General features: G+C 37.9%; 1 protein-coding gene across 1 annotated transcript in view; it reads left to right on the top strand.

Annotated features, from left to right (window-relative positions):
- Nucleotides 1-3194: 3194 nt before the first annotated feature.
- Nucleotides 3195-21346, top strand: part of TTK (TTK protein kinase) — a 38857-nt gene continuing 20705 nt past the window's right edge. Inside the window, exons 1-6 of the mRNA XM_074578345.1 lie at nt 3195-3287; nt 6558-6728; nt 10609-10753; nt 11034-11259; nt 15751-15857; nt 20556-20699. Coding sequence (XP_074434446.1) covers nt 10609-10753; nt 11034-11259; nt 15751-15857; nt 20556-20699 — 622 coding nt within the window. The 5' untranslated portion in view covers nt 3195-3287; nt 6558-6728. The remainder of the gene's footprint in view (nt 3288-6557; nt 6729-10608; nt 10754-11033; nt 11260-15750; nt 15858-20555; nt 20700-21346) is intronic.

The following is a 21346-nucleotide window of genomic DNA, read 5'->3' as shown; positions in this document are numbered from 1 at the left end:
TCTCACAAGGTTATTAATGTTCAGCAGTTTCTCATGGCATGCTCACCAGATAGCCACGTTCCCTCAGTCGGCTTAACCTCAGCCCAGGACCTACTGAACAGCCCAGTCGCTTGTCTGCAGCCTTAACACCAAGTTTACTGGCAGACATTTTATATTAACCTCTCCGTCACCAATACAATACTCAAAATCCACCACGGTTAGAGCCAAGAGGTATCCTTCTGAAATAAGCAGCTTGAACACTTATTAACGCTTCCTTTTTGGGATGTGTTCATTAGCCAGTTTCTAAATCAGTATTTTGTGCATGTGCATATCTATGCCTTTTACAGACTTTCAGCAAAAAATGGTATCAGACAACACATAGAAGCCCAGGTACAATGGTTCTCATTATTTTAGTGATTGAATGTGTCCATCAATATGAAAAAAAGTTTATTTCCTAAGCCCAGTCACAACGCATGCATCAGATCTGTAAATGATGAAATGCCATGGGACAAGATACACTGATATAAATAATTATTGTTCTCTATTTATTAAAAACCAAAAAATTTACACATAAATCTCGAAGTAGTCAGTAGCGACAAACAAGTAGTATGTCATGGAACATAACACGTAGGAGGAGTGGGAATACTAGACATCTGGTGATTATTCTTGCTGCTGAAAATCTTAATAGTTTGTTAATTACCCACTGATTATTTTCACAACAACTTCTCATTTGCTGAGGTGACTCTGCCATCTAGAATGTTTGTTTGCTGCTTCTTGCGGACATCTGTAGGTTGTAGCAACACATCAGCAGTCAGGAACAGTACAGATACTCTCAGTAAATGGAGTACATGAAATACTCCATGCATTTTCCTCCGAATCAGCTCCACTGAATGCCTGTCTTTAGTTATAACCAACGAGCTACCATCTCTTTTTCTAAAGATTGGCCCTTTGTATCAGAGACATTAAACCTCAAACACCAAGTTGAGAGGATGTGTTAGTGGCTGCCAAATTTTCAACTAGAAGAGGAAAGCCTTTCTCTTATAGTCATTTGCAGAAAACACCACAGTGTGGTACAAAGATTTTGTCAACATTTGAAAAATCCTTCATGACTCAGCCGTACCTTCGCTACATTTGGATTTGCAATACCATCATCCAAACTGACACAAAATCTTACCATATGATGTGGTATTTAAAATAATGAAACAGGATTCCCCTGATGATAACTTATAAAAGACTGACCTCTCTCTCTTCTTTCATTTGTCATCCAGTCTTGTCCTTGCTTTTTGTGATTCACTTGCCACATTTGTCACTCAAACTGGAATCACCTTTAGGTGGAAATTTCAATTGGTATACTTCTAAAATTCCCTATACATCTCTGATTTTATAATGAATAACAAGCATAAACACTGATAAGCAAATGGTTCTACCAACAATGCAAACATCGCAAATATTTTATATTTTACTGAAGAATACTAAATGGAGGGTCCTTTATTTTTTCTACGGATATTACAGCCTTTCTTTCTCTGACCCATTTCTCTCTTTGCAGCTTTTTTCAGAGGTCTACCCTGTCTTATTTCTTCCATTCATTTTGGTTTTGCCAGGATTCTACATGGTATCCCAGTTTCTCGTCACAGCTACAGAAATCAAATAACAACTCCTTAAAGCATTATTCACTCACTAGAACTCTGTTCTCCTTTGACCTCATCAAAACTGATAATAATGTATGACTATATCTCTCAAGTGAAGGCAGACATGGAGAAAATTGATGCAACTTGCGCTGCATCTTTAAATTTTCACAGGACTCATGTTCTGGTGGAACGTGAGAGCCCCAACACAGCAACAAAAATGTCAAAAACACCCAAAAAAAGTGTATATGCAAGGAGGAGTAAGGCAACATAGAAAAAAAATAAGCTTCATATCAGCTGAAAGTTAGAGTTGCTCTGTACTTATTAGAGAAAAACAGGCACCTCCTCCGTGGAATGATCCATTACAGTGTAAAAGAGGTGTTTGGACTGAATTTGTCTCTTGAAATGCCTCTTTTCCTTGACTGTAGAATGAGCTTGTATCACTAGATTAGATGAGATACTTAAATTCTAGATGAATAAAGATGAGTAAGATAAATTTCAATGAAAGACCAGTTTAGGTACCATATTGTTACTAGATCACGTTTGGTGTCTGTGGAAAACTAATGATTAGTAACCTATCAAATTAATAAAGCTTATATATACATGTCTAACTGCTTTTGTTGTGTTAAAAAGCCTCAATATTATAAGTATCAGAAGAACCCTACTGCTATAAAGAACACAGTAACTAGTACGTACAGCCAGAATGTAAACTGAGAGGCTGAACCGTTCTACTTAGTGTATTTGCATTACTATAATCCAACGCCAAGAAGAAAGGGACAGGTCAGAGAAAGAGCTGCTTTTAGCAGCCTTAGGCACACTGCAGATATGGGATCAGCTTATGAAGAATCCGTCTGAGAAAAAGGTAGAGGAAAGAAGTAATCTTGAGCTGGTCGGGACACACAACCCGCTGTTCTCTTACAGATAAACGAAGCTTCACAAAATAACCAGTTATCGTTTAAAGAAGAAAATATTTTCAGATATATTTTAAGTAAGTTCGTATTATCTCAGTTTGTAACCGAGAACTGAGCCCAGGCAGCTCACACTTTCCCTTCCCTGCCCTGTGGGAATCGGGAATAACGACTGGAACCATGCCAGCGCTCCGGGGCTGCGGGGAACCAGACGCTGCTCCGGCCGCCGCAGCCCAGCGCTCCGGCGGGAGCTTCCCATCCCCACTCCGCCAAGACCGTCAGGGAGGAGAGGCCTCGGGAAAAACCCGCCACCACTGCCGAGGGAATCCCTTCCCGCCCTCCCCTCACTACAGCCGGCCGGCCCCTGACTCCTCCCTGCCCTCAGCTCCGGGCCGGACAGGATCCCCACCGCCCCCTCAGCGGCTGAGGCTGCCAGCGGCCCCAGCGCGCGTCCGACGCACCGCGCCTGCGCGCAAGCCACCTCCTCCTCCCCCGCCCTCCTCGGGGCAGCGGGGCGCGGCGCGAGCACCCCCCACGAGACGCTGGGAGGGGGGCGGGAAAGAACCACAACTCCTCTCCAATAGGCAGGCAGGCTCCGCTGTTTTTCCCTCCTCGGGCCAATCAGAGCTCAATTCCTCCCCCGCCTCGTCATCCACTCTGACCAATGGGGAGTGGGCTCTTTGGGCGTCGGTGATATTCAAACCCAGAGCGGCGCGAGTGGCCTTGCTCGGCCCGGAGCTCCATCCTGGCTCCATAGCGGCAGCAGGCAGTGAGGGTGAGTCCGGCCGGGACGGGGGCAGCGGGGTGCTGGCCTAGCGGTGAGGCTGTGGGGATCGCCTCCCGCCAGCCCCCTGGGGAACGGCAGTGCGGGGGGCGGGCGCGCGTCGTGGCTTCTCTGGCCCTGCGGGGCCCTCGGCGGAGGATGTGTCCCGCGGCTCGGCTGGGCTGGCGCCCCTGCGGGCGAGGGAACCTGCTGGCTGACTCTCCTCATCTCCCTCACCACCCTCTCTCCCCTCCGTTTCCTCTTCTGTGAATTTTTTTTTTTTTAACCTGAACTTTATGAGGGATTTCGAGAGTGGTGATGGTTTTTTCCCACGTTATTTAATTGTAGTATATTATAAAATGAAAAGAAAAAGAAGTTCTGAATAATACAGCTGGATGCAGGCTTGGCAAAAAACGCATGAGGAAATAAAGTTGGTTGAGGATATCGTGCAAGTTATCGTGAATTAGGCTGAGGAGTAGCACTTTCTAGAAATACATATAAAGTGGGTCTGTGCTTGATATTAGTTTACACAAATTGTTTTGGAAACAGGAAGGTGCATGTGGGCAAGGAGAGGGGAAAGGAGAGAAAAATCTTGGAACGCGTACCCATTCAGCTCTGGCTAGTGCAGGTGATAAAGCAATACCTATTTCTGAAATAATACCCTGAATTAAAACTACTCTCAGTTATGTCCCTTGTTACTGCTTGGCTATATCCTTAAGCCTTCAGAACTTAACCTTTAGAACTTAAAATTGTGTCTTAGAGGCTTTGTGTGCTGCTCTGTTCCCCGCTGCCTCTTGATAACTCTTACCTGCCTTAAAGCCTCTAGTTTGTTTATGTTGCAGTAGCTCACCTGCTTCTCTGCTGTCGAGCCTCTTTCTGATTAGGCCTGTTCTGTATCTTTGGGTCTTATACCTTTTTGTAGCTAATGCTAGAGTTTCAATTTTTTCTTTTTTTTTTTTCATAGCTAATATTGCTGATTTCTTAAAATGATGATTTTTTTTTTTTTTTGAATGTTGGGTGGTTTTGTTTCCCTTTAAGAAAATCCTAAATCAAGGCTTTAGGACTTGGAAACAAACCCAAACAAAGATTATGCACACGTATAGGGTTTTTTTTAAAGCCTGGGTAGAGGCTTCTAAACCACCACGTTTCTATGTATTTTTGGAAATAATGGCTGGATGAAGGAGAGACTTCTACTAGTGGCTGCACTAGGGGACAGGTTAGAAGTGAGTTATCAAGTCTGTCTAGTGCTAACTAATAATCTTGTAACCCAGTCTTGTAATCGGTATGAATGGAGCTGAAGTTGGAGAAGACTTGGAGCTCATCAGAATTCAGATTTTGGTGACTGCTTGTGGAAAAATTTAGCCTGACTCTTTCTAGTAACCATTTCTTCTAAACATCTGTCTGGAGTAAGCAAAAATCGCAGGATTTCTTTCATATTTCTACCATTGCAATTTGCTCTTTAGACTTTAACTTAAAAGCTTGTATCTTTGAACAAGGTCTAATGCTTTCCTGACTTCCCATGGGTTTTAAAGAAATTGAGCAGTTTGAAAACTAGTATCTGTTTCTTCAAAGCAGTAATAAAAACTAGCTTCTGTTTTAATATCTACAGAACGCTAACTGGTAACTGGAGGAATGGCAGATAACGCTATGTGTTTCTGAAGATGGTCGTGTGATGTTATTGCGTGTTTCCATTCTTACTTGCCTTGAATCAAGGCAGCAAGATCCTGAGGGTAGTAACTTTTAAACACTTAAATGTCCATGTAATAGATGCTAACGTTCAGGAAGGGTCTTTGGTAGTACTGTGCTGTTTAGGCAATGCTGATATAACTGCACTTGGAGATAGTTCTTTCTGTATCTGACAGCATTTTCTATACTACCATCAAGCATGCGCATCTTTGCTTAAATGGTTAGCACTATTAAATAATGAACTGAATACATCAGCAGAATAATGCAAATGCTGTAGAAGACAAAGGCTACCATTAGTTTTCCCATCTTGTTTGTGTGTGATTGTTCTGCGTATGAAAGGAAGTAATCAGAAAACATATGCATGGGTAATGTTCCTGATTTTGAGGTGGCATTTTTGCCTCTTCTACATGGAGTAGAGGACTTAACTCAAAGTTCTTCAGCGTATGGTCTTTAGATGCTATTAGACACTAATCAGATCATAGGAACAGAGCTAAACAAATGTTTAACAGTTGTAGTCACAATGATCTGGAGGTGTAAGGAAAATATAGGTAAAAGGATAACTTAACTATATTTTACTAGGTTGACCAACTAACTTGGAGAGCGCTTTCTTAAATTTTTTGCTGCCTTTCACACCTCTTTAAACAGATGCAATATTTCAGTAGATTCCAGAATTAGGAAGAGTGTACCTTTTTGTTCAATAATTAAGAAGTATTTTCATACTTTCCCAAAGCTTGCATTTGAGGAAAAACTGCATCTGACTCCATTCAGAAATGGAACAAATAGTGTAACACAGCAAATCCAGTATTTCAAGACTGGATACTGTTATTTTTCTTTGATATCAATAAATGTTGTTGGGTGTATTACACATGAAATCCTATGGATAACCAGTATTGTCACTTCATCCATTTACAACACATACTGCTCTTTTAGTCTCTGTCCCTTGGCTGCTTATTTAGTGGGTCTGTATGAGGGGTTGAAGTTACTCTATTACACTTTTTTTTTTAAAGTTTGTTCTGTATTTTCCTGATCTCTGCATACATGTTCTCCCTATTCTTTCTTTCCCTGTTTTTAACTTCCTCTTGTATGGCTTTTCTAGATCTCAACTGTGCTGCTATGCAGCCATTGCAATTAAGAGCTCAGTTCCTATTGAGTAACTATATAACAGCATGTTCTATTTTAAGTCGTTGCTGTTTTGTCAGATTTTGAGTGTGCTTCACACAGAGAAATAAATGGCTTTCTTTAAAAGCAATCATGCAGCAGATTAAGCTAAAATGAGACTCTGAATACTTGCTTTTGGTTGAACTTTGGCATGTGTAGAAAGATTAGTTGCAAATTATAACAATACACAGGTGGCTATGCCCTTAGTGTATTTTTATCTGTAAATGTCATAACAAGCTGACATATTTGGAAGTGCTAGCCCTTAGTCCAAAAGCAAACTTTGAGCTTTTTTGTACTGTTTTACTACTAACTAGGATTAGTTTTATTGATTCAATGAAAGCTATATTTTTGGGATATCATGAAGATGAGGCAAGCTTACAGGGTATACTGATATTCATTTACTTTTCAATGTCTAACTGTTCCATTTTTGATACACAGGAACTTTTTCAGGATGGAAAGCTACATTTCTTGCCTTTGCTGGATTCTTGGAATCGTCTGAGATAGTCTGACCCTCACCCACGTTATCTTTTTGACAAGGCATATCCTTTCTTCAGGAGAGATTTTTCTCCATGTAGTACACGTTGAACAGTTAACCAGCACACCAGAAATGTAAGTTTGACATGTATTGATGAGAGTTAAGAACAAATTTATGCAGAAAACTATTTTTTTGGTCTACTACATTTGGCAAGCTATTACTGTAAAAAGAGTAATGAACCTTTTACATTGGTGAAAAAATATAAATAATGTCTTTTAAAAAAAAAAATCCATCTGGGAATTGTTAGTGATTACAGTTGTAATAAGAGATCATGGTATTACCTAACCTGAGGTAAATATCTTTTGATCTTCTTGGTGCTTCAAGTTTTGGAGAAGCTGACTTCATTCATACTTTGAAGGAATGGATACAGTTCAAGGACAGATCTTTAAGGATATTCTCACCTATAAAGAGGAGATTTGGTGTACTGAGTTTCCATAGCCCCCTCTACTAGATTTATCAAAGGCAAAACTGCAACATGTACCAAAATCTTCCTTATGAAGAGATGCATGTGTGTTTTTCCCCGCATGAAGTAGATAAGTATCATCTTTAGAATAACATGTGAACAGTTTTTGCTACAGTAATCGCCTATGTAATTTTTAGCAACATAATCTCCAAAAGATGGGACAGTTTACACAATCAGTCTCAGAACAGCCTAAGATTTTTCCCTATGCACTTTGGGGAGAAACAGATACTAACTGAAGTTCCAAACAAGCACTGAAATTAGAATTTATTCAGTGTACTTCTTTTTTTAAGAAGAGCGAAGGTAGGGTTTTTTATTTAGTCTCATCTCAGTGAAACAAAAATTGTTTTTCAGATAGCACTGATTTAGCATGTTGTCTTTACGTGTTTTTGTAGCTTTTCTTCTGTATAGGTTTTGCTTACAGCCCTGTTTGGGGGATACTTGCTTCTACTTTTCTTAGACTACTGAAAATATTTCATTTTGTAATTGAAATGTTGCTATTTTGCTTTTCTGCAAAGATACTATGAAGTCATGTTTTGAATATCTCGCCAGGCTCCAACAGTTGTTAAAGTGATGCTAAGATCTTTTGATAGTGGTAATGTACACGGTGCTTTTGCCTGACTAAAACTTGGAGTTTGCAAAAAAAAAAAAGCCCCATATTTTGAACCTACTAAAACAACCTCTCTTTCTGTGAGGCTTTTTGTCCTGGAACTGTTAGAACTTTAGCCCCTGGCTTTTGTTGCACTCTTTGGCTACTTGCTATATATTTGGCGTGTACCACTTATTAAAGCAGTAGGGGAATCTCCTGGAGGAAGGGGATCATCAGGATGGCATAGGCTCATGCTAAACAGAGGATATAGAAGCTTGTTTACTTTCGCTGTACAGATTTGGCTACATAAGGTAGGAAGTAACTACATCTCTGTAATAGATTGCCAGATGTGCACATACAGTAAGGAATGTGGAAACTTCTGTTAATGGTTTTTAGAATATCAATATATTACTGTGATGGGAAGGTGGCTGAAATGTGAAAGTGTCAAACGAGCAAAAAATACCATTTTTTCTCACAAGTGCTTGCCTGTGCTGCATCTGTCGAAATTGCTGAGTGTATTTGTGTGTTCTTTCACTAGCTCTGCTGGAAGAAACCTCCAAGCTTTCTGTGTATCCTCAAAAGACATTTTACTATAGCAGTGGTTTTCAACATGTATTTATTGGTGGAGCTCTTAAATTGGACAATTATAATTTGAGTATAGTTTAATTTGCTGTATCTTGCTAGCCTGTGTTGATCTGGAAGTTTGACCCTTATAGTCAACAGATCAGCCTGGAGTATGACTGCACTAGGATATATTAATTGAGACTTGAAGCTGAGGAGTGTAACACTTAGATTTATTCAGACATGTTATCAACTGCAAACCTAGATTTAAATCACCAGCTTAATAAATGATTGCAAACACTTACATATAGCACTTAATAGCTAAGCTACTGTTATAAAAGACTTAAAAATCTTTTAACTTTTCCAAAATACCAAGTTCAGTGTTATTAACTTTTACCTTAACTTGGTGTGATTTTCAAATATTTCCCTGTCTTCACTGTTAACCATGAGAGCAGAGGTTTGGAGTGAGGTATTTATCTCTGACTTTGAATACTTCTAGACAATTATGTTCATACTTCTCCAACACAATTTTAGTTGCAATGAAGCTTTATAACTTATTTTTCAGATTGAATGATAGTGAATGAATTTGCAAGGTGTTAGAGTAAAATGTAGGCATAAGGCATACAGGTTTGTATAGCATACCTCTAAGTAAAGAAAATTATGTGTCTCTTTTGTTAGTAAGCTGCCACCCACATCAGTGGTGCTATCACATTCTTTGAAATGGTTATGTGGCTTCTTCTTTGGAAATATGCACAAGAGTTTGCTCTTCCTGAACACACAAAATATAGAAAGGTTAAACATACATAGCTTTGTCTTAATAATATTCCTAATACTTACTTTTGTTAGCCTTAAATTACTCCAGTTATGTGGAGATAATTCTTAGTAGGTGATGAAGTACACCGATTTGCTTTAGGGTTCTCCCAGCCTATACATAGGCTGTGAAACTGTGCAGATATGCCTTGGGTGTTTCATGTGTGAACTTTCCTCATCTTCTGATTAGTGTCTCCTAGCTAGTCCTCCCCTCCACCATCAGTTTTTAGTTTCAGTGTTGGATTATATTCCCTAATAAAGCAGACATTCCAGCCAGGAATTAATACAAAAGCTGAATATTATTCACTACAAGCAATGTAGTTTAGTAATTTGTTACATATACCTTACTGATTCACCTTTATTCACAGAATCTTCATGGTTGGAAAGGACCCTTAAGATCATTCAGTGGTTTGTGTAATGTCTTAGAATGAATCCTTTTGGATAGACATCTAGGCAGTAAAATTTTGCAACAGCAAAACTTAATGAGAACTAGAACTACTTCAAAACGCTTGATTTAGAATCTCAGTGGTATAAATAAGTGCACCACGTTTCAATTAAGAAATGCTGCTTTAGAGAAGGAAAATGTTAAAAATGAGGCATAACAGGAATAAACATATTTCTCAGAGCACGTCTCACTGTCCAACTAAGCATGTATTATGTTAAGTAAAAAATATCATGCCCATTACAGAGACAAGGTAATGCTAAAAGATGGGTTGTAAGTATCTGTCATGTCTTGAAACTTATTATTTCTACTGCAAGTTATACCTGTGATGGAAAAGATTAATAATGTTAAAACTTCAAGTTTATAGTAGTATATAGTTTTCTTTACATATGAAAAATCTTTACATTTAAGGGAGGTATATGTGTGGGGTGACACATCTAAGGTAGTCTAAAGTCTAATCCAGCCTTACAGGTGTCATCGAATAAAAGTCTCTCCTTCCTCCCTTTTCTTTCTCTTGTCCATATGGTGACACAGTTGAGGGAGATAGAAGAACATCAAGCGAAAACATAAAAGCTCTCCCCTTTTTTTAATGTAGTTTTCTGTTGGCATTTGTCCCTGAGCCAGGTCGCCATGAAAGTCTGACAAATGCTTGTTCCATTGCTGTTTATTCCAGAGAAGTGGTGGGAGTGTATGGCTAGGAGGAGGACTGCCTTTTAGCGATCCCAATCTATGGATTCAGGATGTGGTTTAATACAGTAGCTCCTAGCTATTCAGGCAGCATATCCCACCCTCATTTTATTCAAACACTGGATATACCTTATTGGAAGGGGCTACTGTGAAGCATGGACTAGTATTTGGCCAGATCAGTTAAATACCGATTCCTTTTGCTCATTCATGTTGGCTTCTGCTAAGAAGTTTACTTGTGTAACTACATTGACAAAGGCTTAATAGAGTATTTATGTTACATAATGTGGTGGAGTCTCAATTAATCTGCACAATACACGAGAGGCTTTTCCATGGTAATTCCAGTTAAGGTGAACTACAACAGGGTTCTTCAGGAACATCACTGTTTTTTTAACCTTGTGTCTGCAGATGGAGGAAGAGGACCACAGTGAAAGAGGATTGCCACAAATTGCTTCAATCATGAATAGAGTTAGAGACTTGAAAAACAAATACAGAAATGAAGACAATATTACAGATGAGCTTAACTGTACTAAAATCTCAGCTGATACAACAGGTATGTGTTTTTGTTACACTGTTGCCACTTATGCAACAGATCTTAACCTAGATTGAGTGAAAGAACCATTAACTCAAAGGATTTAAGGTTTAGCATTTCTTCAGTATTAATGACCACAAAATACATTTCATCTCTCCTTGTTTCTTTAACTGTGCTCTAATCTTGTTTAAAAAAAAATAATAAATAGCTAATCGTCTTGCACGCAAGCTTATAAAAAGTGTTTTCTTCTGTTCATGTTTACTGCAGTTTTAATCAATCTCCTTTGTTGTTTTTCTGTCAGATAACTCTGGAACTGTTAATCAAATAATGATGACAACAAATAATCCAGAAGATTGGCTGTGTTTTTTGCTCAGGCTAGAGAAAAAGGGTATTCCTCAGATGGATGCTAACCTACTGAATAGACTCATTGGTCGTTACAGTCAAGCGGTGACTGCGTTACCTGCAGAAAAGCATAGTCAAGATGAGAGCTATGCTCGCATTCTTGTGAGATTTGCTGAGTTGAAAGCGTAAGTATAAATTTTCAATATAAGAACTCTGCATTTGAATGATGATAAAAATGGCTTCTTTACATCAGTGGTTTCCGCAACAAATAATCATTTTGAGTGTGGATGTTTTCATATTGACTCCTTGAATCTCTGAGTAGCTTTGGCTAGTCAGCTTATCTGTTGTCTCCACAGTACTTGCATTTTTTTGTAGGTGCTAATAAACATAGTTCTTCAGAGCTATTTGATTTAGAGATATTAACGCACTTTTTTTTGTGTTCTATGTACATGGGTAAATAGCATAAGACCTCTTTTAGCTTTATACTTCAGCTCAAAAGAAGCTGCATCGGTGAAATCTGGTATAACTTTGGGTAACTATAATCTGTGTATTAAACTGTATGTTTTAAGTTAGGTTTAATTTCCCTGTGGACTTCTATAACTGACATGGCTGTGAGGCTGACAATTTGCTATTATCTAATCCATCTAGTCAAACCATAGTGGTCTATCCTTGTCTAGTCTACTTTCTCCCTTACTAGGAAAGACTAGTCCCAGCTACATTAAATTAGCTGCCTTAGGGTAGGAAGAATGTCTTGGAACATCATTCTGTAATTTCATACTTATGAAATTAGGTTTGATTGTGGTCATTTGTCCTAGCTTGAGGGAGAGCATCTGTTGTTTCAGTGGCCAGTCTAGCCCAAACCACAGCATCACTTATTGCTTTGTTCAGTCCAAACTTCAACAATGTGGTGCTTCAGACATAATTTGGGACAGGGTTATTTGATTTTTTTTTTGTAAGGAGTTCTTTTGCCACTTGAAGTATCATTACAGCAAATATTTTGAAGAGCTATGGTTTTAACATTGCAGCAATCTTTAACAATTGGAGTTGAGCAGGTTGTCGTCCAGTGAATATAGCTAGTCTTTTTCTGTTTCTTGTATGTCCTCCTATTTGGCTTTTTGGCAGGTGGCTTGATCTTGCAGTATGTTATCACCTACTTCTTTGTCTGTACTGTCATTTGCATGGATCTTGCTGCATCACTGCTTATTAAAAGCATACAATGGAAGTAATCTGTTGAATCTACTGTTGAGAAACAAACAGGAGTGAATAATGACCTGCTGTGAATACTTAGTATCTTGAAGAGGTAAGGTCTTTTTGTGTAAGCAGAGTAAAGCACATCTTCCATCAAGACCTCCTGTCTTTAAAGATACTGAGAGGTGGTGTTCGTGTTCAAAGGTTAGTTGCTTGTCCTCAAAACAGAAATTGTGTAATGTAGGCTTCCAGCTTGTACTTTCTGGAATTTCTTTTCCAGAATGGTGATAAGATGTTGTTATTATTAAGTCATATCTGTTATCTCATTACATACAGTAGGAGTTTAAGTTCAGAAAGATTATTTCTCACCTCCCTAAGAATTTTAAAACTCTTGGACCTGTTTCCACTTGATCTTTAAAACATGGTTTTAAAGGTGGGTATTTTTAAAATGGATACTAGAACTATGTTTTTTATTCTGTGTTATATTGCAGAAAGTAAAACTGAAGGCACTGTCAGTAGCCTGTTAATATTAGAACACATGAATACTATTAACAGTTGTAGTTGTGGTGTCCCACTGAAATGTTTTTAGTTACTTCACTGCTACAGCCTTTAGGGGAACCTTCTTGAGAGAGCAGTCTTTTCTTGTTTCACTATTAAAATGCACTCTCTATAGCTATCCTGAAATACCTTCTCTTTTGGTAGGCAGCATTGCTGTAGAATCTACCTAGCTCACTGGATAGTTCAGATCTGCTCTTCTTAATTGGCAAATACCATCAGTCATGTTTCCTGAGTTGCTAATGAAAATTGCTTTAAAAAACGATGAACAACCCACTCCCAAGCCCCTCTTAAAAAATGTACCCACCAAAATCTGACATTGCAAAGTTCCATTGAGATTGATGCTTTCGCTATCTCCCTAAATGATGGTCCCCCATTTGAAAACTACTTTCAGAGATTAGCCAGTTCTTAATCATTTATTATAAGCCTCAGAGTGGCATATGCCAATTATTTATATGAAACTACCCTTATGAACTAATGACACCAGAACATGAAATGACTTTTGACTGATCAGATCTAAAAATCAACGATGTTACCTGTCTGTAGTTTTTGGAGATTAACGTTAAGGTAATCAGTCAGTGGTTATTTGGATCTTTTGTGTTTGGCATGTTTACTCATTGCTCTTAATTTTCTTGGTGTTTGAGATTTCTCTGGTGTTTCATACTTATCTTCTCTGTTCCTGGCTTGTCTAGTACTATCTATTTTGTCTCTGCTCAGTTTTAACTTCTGTTAAAGAAAATCCTCTGACGTCATGACTTCCTAGAATGCTTCTGATTTAGGTTTTTTAGTTATTGCAAGTAAAGTAACACTTTGATACATAGGTACTCTGATGATAGTGCCTTTAGTGGGAGAAGATAGGCGCTCTTCAGTAGACTACTGTTTGCTGTTCTCCCAAATGTTCCACCTAACAGGAAAAGCAAGTTAGAGCATCACAGCCTTCAGAAGTGGTGACAACAGTTTGAGATTTTCAATGTTTATTGGCCGTCAACACTTTTCTTCTGGTCAAAGCTGGATTATTCCATTTTTGGCACTGGACCTGTATTGTGATGGTATCTCCTCTAGCTGCAGTCTATGCCAAAGCCTTTTGACCTATTGTGATACTGAGGTGGTTTGAAAACCCCTTGAATGTACTCTGAAACAGGCAAAGGTGCACAGTCAGCCGCATCTGTGATTGATTATCTGTATCACACACTAACTGTGCCAAGGCTGCTTTCATGTAATGCTTCTGGATGTAGCACAGTGCCACCAAGTGTATGGCACCTGATGCCTGTTGCTAACGTTAGGGCTTGTTCTGCATATCTGCATATGCTGCTTTCTATAGGACTTAAATTTTAATGTGCCTTTTGAAAGTGAATGTAATTTGTTACAGCTTAATTTCTGTTACTCTGACTTTGCCGGCAGATGGTCTCTGCCTGTCCTATTGCTTTGAATGATCAGAGCTGAGTTTATTAAACTTACTGGAATCCAGTAACATGCCTAAACCATGGTAGAGACTTTTCTCATCTTTAATTCCACAAAATTTTACTGGAAATATGTTCTCTAGCTTTCAATTTTGTATTTTTCTGTACTTATTTTTTGAGACATTGTAATAAATTTTTCACTATCTCCACTTCTAAGTACTACCTTTGCTTACCTGTTGAACCATGGTGGAATTTTGGAAGAAATGTCTTTATTTCTTTGTAGATTTTGCTACTGAGTGTTAAAAGAACTCTTTTTTTAATATTAACAAGGGAGAAGGAGTCCATTGAAACCTAATATTAATTTATTATTTTATAGTGTATAGATTCATGCCACTCCTATTTCAATGAGTATTTACTTAAGCTGTAGATCCTCTAGAATATTTAAATGCTGGTGTACTGCGTGCAAGCATCTCAGTTGTCCTACTTATCAATCTATGGCTGAATGCAAAACTGGGAATAAAACTTAATAACAGTAAAAAAAAAAAAAAACCAACACCCAAAGCATTAAATGTGAAGGATCTTGTCTGGATTTAGTGGTACCATCTCTATTTTTTGAAGTATACCATGTTTGCCATTGCAGCTTCCAGTGTGTCTGCAGAAAACAGACTTAAATCTACCTTGTGATACCAAGAATAATTGATAAGACTGTGTTGCCTAGGAGTAAGGGGGGAAAACAGAATGAATTCCCTCCATCTTGTAAGGAGTTGATGTTCCCATAGAACCCTTGACAGAGGTAGCTATTGGGTGAATGATCTTGTTGTGTCCTAGTTTTCTATAGGTATGGGATTATAGACATACCAACAGGAACAACTTCCTTCAGACCTACATCTCTGCTAAGGGAATTTGGCAATTTGAGTGAAGTTGCAGAAGCTTTTCAATGTAAAAAAGCTCATAATCTCTAGCAAAATTTTGGTGTTCAGTACTGCTTTAATGTAGTGGATTGGAAACTTTGTGACTGTATTGCTGCAGGATATAACTAATAGTGCATACAATATTTCTTCTGACTTAATTAATGTGATACATTTTTCCACACTTGGTGTTTCTAAAGCAATCTCTTCCCTGTCCCCCTGCCTTGCAACCTTCTTAGTATAGGAGCAGATGTATCTAGAAGAAAAAAGATTTTGCTCTGGGTAGTGTTAGCCTGTATAGGTTAGTGAGTGTTCTGAGGGGAAAATATCTATTTTTTGAGGAGTGATATAAATGGTGGCAAAGAATAAGACCTTAATCTTTCTCTTCAGGTTTGGGCATATTCTGTTTTTTGGAAAGGGTCAGCTTCATATCGTTGAATTATTAGCTTTTTAAAACTCTTTGCTTATTTGTACTTCACTAATGCTTCTAAGGAAGAGGAAAAACTTCAGCTATAGATGGATTGCTTTTCCAGGATTATCTAGAACCGTCACCCTGCGCATGGAACTTCATCATTTTTACTCAGGCTCTTTACCTTGTGTAACTATTGATATGCTATCTTTACAGTCTTCAAGATCCAGAGGAGGCACGGGACCAGTTTCATTTGGCCAGGCTGAACTGCAAGAAATTTGCTTTTGTGCATGTGGCTTTTGCACAGTTTGAGCTGTCGCAAGGTATGTAGAAAAACTTCTTTGGTCTTGCTGTTCTATGTTGTTTTAAACTTCTCTGTTACATAATTTGCAAGGAAACATAGGTATTAAATCAGAACAAGAAAAATCTGGATTTTCGTCTTTTTCGATTGAAATTTAATGAGAACGTGTGTTCAATTTTAAATGAAAATATGTGCACAGTTCTTAATAGGTTTTTTCCTTTTTAGAAATACCTTTAAAACAAGATGAAAATTAGCACCGATTTCTGATTTTTTTTTTTTTTAAGCTTAGATCTTACAGTGGGAGGTATGAGTAAGGCTTTTGCCGTATTGAAAAATGATACTCAAACTTGTTTGATAATTTCCCTTTAGATATATTAAACTTGCTTGTGGAAGAAATTCTGGCTCCTTCCAAAGACCAACTGTAGATTCTTTGTGGGTTTTTTGTTAAATGAAAATATGCTGTAAATGTGCAATTTGGTTCAATTAAATTTCCCCTCTGCTACTCAAGATCCTAAGTAGCTAGCAATTATATTTTAATTGACCTCTGTTTCCTGTTCCATTATTGAACATTCATGTTGGGACTAAAGAGATGGTTGATATCTGCTTTTGCTTCATAAATGCTGTGGACTGACTTATTTAACAGTATGATAAATGTCATGTTCTAATCAGTTGCGGGGGGGTGGTTTGTCAGTATTCAAAACAGAATGGTAATCCTTGTCATATGGTGCCATACAGCAGTGTTTTAGGCAAGCCATTCTGATGTGAGAGTCGTAATGTCTTTCAAAAACTCTGGCTCCCTTCTTTGAGGGATGCCTGAACTCTCCGTCCTTGGTAGGGATAGCTGCGCTGACAGCTTACTTTGTAAATTAATTTATCCTGTTCCTTGATGTACTGGATCTGGCTTGGCTGGGGTTAATTTTCTTAACAGTGCATATGAGGCTGTGTTTTAGGTCTGTGACTGCAACAGTGTTGACAATGTACCGGTGTTTTAGCTGTTGCTGAACACCGCTTGCATAGTGTCAAGGATTTCTGTTTTGTGCTTGGCCCCTCCTCTGCCCAAAGTGAGTAGGCTGGGAGGGGACACAGCTGGGACAGCTGACCAGAACTGACCAAAGGGGTATTTCATGCCATATAGTATCATGCTCAGCAGTGAAAGGTCGGGGATAGTCTTTTCACAGTAACAGTTGCTCAGAGACTAGTCATCAGTCTTCTGGTAGGAGGTGATGAATGATTGCCTTTGTATCGCTTGGGTTTTTTTTCCTTTTTGTATTAAACTCTTTATCTTTGAGTTTTTTCTTGCTTTTGCTCTTCCAGTTTTGCTCTTCCAATTCTCCTTCCAGATTATTCTAGACTATATAAATTATGGTCTAATATATCTAGAAAAATATGTGCTCAATGTGGTCCAATGTTTTGGACCACAAAGTTCACCTTTTTACCTTGCCTTATGTCACTCCTTTCCTGTCGTGTGTAGGGAAGGTGGCCCTGGTACTTGGTAGCAGGGTTGTGCTGCCTACCCACAGGCTTGTATTTTTGGGTGTCTTTTTTCAGTCTTCTTTCTATGGGTGGCTTGAACAGGGATCTATGTCACCCTGTTTCTCCTCCCTTTAACAGCTTGCTCCATCTAGAAGGAAAAGCACATTGCATTAAAACTGCTTTCTTCTTTGAAAGAAGAAGACTTGGTGGATATATTTTGAGTTTTTTGTGATTTGTTTTTCTTCATGGCTTTTGTTAGTATAATGCAAGTTGTTGTATACTGCCTAGGATGAGAAATTCTCTCCAAAATTAACTACAATAAATCAAGGAGATTAAACTTTATTCTATATTCTGGATTCTGAATACATCTTACTAGATGTTCCTCTTCATGCTTACTTCTGTTTTTTATAGACAAAACCACTGCTTGTGGAAAATATACTCTGTCCAGTGCTTTCTTATTTTTACTGTTTTATTAGGAGGCAGTTTGTGTGTTCAAAATGTGTTCCATGAAGCAGAGCCATTTTATTAAAATCAATAAGTAAATACTCATTTGTCTCCTCAGATTTTCCAGGGTTTTTTTTAACTAATAACTTTATCTGTAATGGAACAGGAAAGGCTGTGGAAATTCCCCTCAGAAATACATGCCAAATCAAATGATTGAGGAATGATACTGAATAAGACTCCTACACAGGATGGGGAGGACAGGACTAAATACTGCATATCTGTGACTTGAAATTCCACAGTTTTTCTATTTCAGATGAGTCAGTTGTCTGACTGGTCTTGTTCTAACATAAACTTGTGTTGAATATATAAACAGTAGTAAAATGTAGCTAGTAATTTGTCTAGTGAGCACTTGTATGCTTATTAAAAAATATAATAAAACAGTAATACTGCAAGAATAAATATATTGTCAAATAAGTGTAATAAAACCTATTGTGTAATTTAAGTAAAATGTAGAAATGCTACTGGTGGTTACCAATGACTAGATTCATCCTGTCACAATCACTTGTGAATTTAATTACCCCATGCCTATGGGATGCGTTCATGCAATAGTTTTTTCTTAATTTGACAGTGAATAGTCAACTTGAAATGAAGTACTAATCCCAAACGAATAAGCCATTTATGATTGTCTTTATTTTATCTCCAATGTGCTCTCTGATTTGTATCTGTTATCCTTGAGCTGGTTTATTTGACATTTGGTAATGCGTATGGAGCTATAGTGTCCCTGGTGAATGCTCCAGAGAGGATTAACGTGTGAGTTGTATGTACCTTGAGTGCTGTTCCTTTTTCACTGAGTGTGCCCAGCTTAGGTCAGAGGGAAAAGAGGAGGATGGTGGTGCTTTGTTACCTCCTCATCCCGATCATTTCAGCAGTGCTTTGGCACACCTTCCAATTGCTTCTGGATTAATCTGTCTTTCCCATTGCATTAAGAAGAAAAAGTTAATTATACATGCACTTCCCTGACTTGAGCAAAACTGTGAGCTAAAGGTCAAGTCAAAATTCTGAAATTATGGTTGGCAAATTGATACCGATTTCCTTATAAATTGAATATTCATGACCTGGAAATAGTGACACAATAAAGACAAATAAATAAAACATTCTGTTTTGTTTTTATTTAAATGCTGAATACAACTTCATTTAAATATGTCAGATGAGCTGTCTCTTTCTTTTGGTGTGCCTTGGGTGGTGTGCTTGAAGCAAGATTTGCTGTGAATTGCTCAGAACTCATGACCATAAGTAAAAGTCTACTTTTGGCTATATAGAATGTTATGCCTGGGTGGATCATTCAGGTTTTTTGTATCTGATGAAGTGGACTGATTGAAACTCACAGGTACTTCTGGCTTTACTTTTGTGCCTTAGTTCCTCATCTGTTAAGTGGGATGGAGCAGCTCATTTTCACAGAAGTGTTTTAGCGTCATATTATTTCTTATTCAATGAGAGGCACATAATACTAGGAGCAATTACTTTCACTTTGAATAGCAGGTCTTATGGAAGCAACGTGTGGTTACTAAATATAGCCAAAGGTAGAATGCTGGTTAAGGATTCTTAAAAAGAAATACCAAGCCTATCCACTTACTCAGGATTTGGGAGAAAAATATTATTTAATTGTATGGTTAAACAAGGCACAACAAATATGCACAAAAGACACTTAAATTAAATCATAGCTAATCTTATTTTGTTGTTTCCTTGCTTCAGTGTATAACATCACCCATTCTTAAAATAGGTTAATTAAACATCAGTTCCTCACACATACAACCCACTTCCCCCCTGCCCCAGCCTGGACTGGAGGTGACATTGACAGCTAACTTCAGTTTGAGTTTCCAGTGCTAGAGATATCACAGAGCTCTGAAATATACTATTATATAATATAAGAAATAATTATATATGTATGTGGCACTTACAAAACCAAAGTGGTTTACACTTTGCTGCTTTGGAACTAAGGAAGAAGGGCATTTGGGACTTCAAGGGCATTAACAGCTGTAACAAAACATTGCATTATTTTGCCCTGATGTTCTCTAAACAAAGGAAAATATTTTGGTTGCAGTACACTTCTTTCCTTAGTTGACTCTTACGTTTTTTTACTAGCATGTATGTGTACATGCTTATATATGTAAACTGATTACTTTAAATGATTTTGTTAAAACACACCTTCTTCCCTTCCAGTTCTGTTCAATCTCTGTTTACAGCATTTAGTAACATGTAAGACTGTAATAAAAGAATACTGTTCCTTTTCACTCCTCTTAACTGTAGTGCTTTCTAGAGTAGTGATGTTTGGTTTGACAGCTGCTTTTAACTTTGATTTCTATTAAGTGTATTAAAGATGTCTTGTAATGCATACATAAAGGTTGTATCTGGTCAGATCTAAATAAAAGTCCATAAAGCTCTTATTTCCTTGCTGATACTACAGAAAACTGAATTTTAGAATTTGTGTTGTATTTCTTTACAGTTCCTATAACACTAAACAAATGCTGAGAATGCAGTTTGTGACTTCATAAAGCGTATTTTGTGACCCAGTGTTCAACTTCATGTGGAAAAATTGACTTGCTTGATTCACTTGTAACTAGTTCCAGGCAGTATCCTGAAAGTGGATATTTGAGGAGGGAAGTGCCTAATGAACAATGGCTTCACAGAATGACGCAAAGTGAATATAAGCAGCATAAGTGTAATCATGTCTTGAAAAAAACCATGTTGCCCCAGCGTAAATTTTATTTCCTTGATTTCTACTTCTGTGTCCCTTACTACTTAGGAAATATGAAGAAGTGTAAGCAGCTCCTTCAGAAAGCTGTGGAGTGCTCTGCTGTTCCACTAGAAATGTTGGAAACTGCTCTACAGAACTTTCATTCACAAAAGAAGCAGTTGCTTTCAGATGAGGAGAAGGAGAACTTTGCAGGTAACTACAATTTCTTAAATTGTTGATAAGAATTTTTGCATGTTGTAATGCTCGACTGAAAAAATAATAATAAAAAATCTTTCTAGGTATACAAACTCAAAATCTGTTATTGTCTAATAAACAGTTATATTTATCTATATTCTCCATCTTATTCCCTCAATACTTGGTTCCGTCTTTGATGCAATGACTTTAGTTTGCGGGAGCCATAGGATGGTAGACTTTAATTCTGACTCATTAGGTATTTTTACTTTGTAATTGAGACTCCCAGCTGAAAGTGTGAAGTAAGAGCTACTGGTGGTAAAGAAGAATTAGAACCGAAACATACAGAGTAAGCTCTACAGATAGATACACCTCCACAGTAAGCTATCTGCTTGTGACACTTAGGTGCCAGAACTTTACCAGCATCTTTCAGTGAAGTCAAATCTAAGAAAGAGAATCCCTTTAAAGTTTATATTTTTTTTTTACAAATGGACAAACCCCACGCATTTATCAGTACAAAATTCAAGTGCTTGCCTATATAGTGAAATATAACTGATACTGGTTGCTGGCTGTAATCTCAATAAGAGAACAGTTACCTGGAAGTTTTCAAGAGATATAAAGTTGTTTGGAGTGGAAAACATGGTTTGACTCAAATATTGAAGCGCATG

Source organism: Larus michahellis, chromosome 3, assembly GCF_964199755.1.
Source record: "Larus michahellis chromosome 3, bLarMic1.1, whole genome shotgun sequence".
NCBI lineage: Eukaryota > Metazoa > Chordata > Aves > Charadriiformes > Laridae > Larus > Larus michahellis.
The sequence above is the reverse complement of the archived record's forward strand: the minus strand, read 5'-3'. Positions and strand labels throughout refer to the sequence as shown.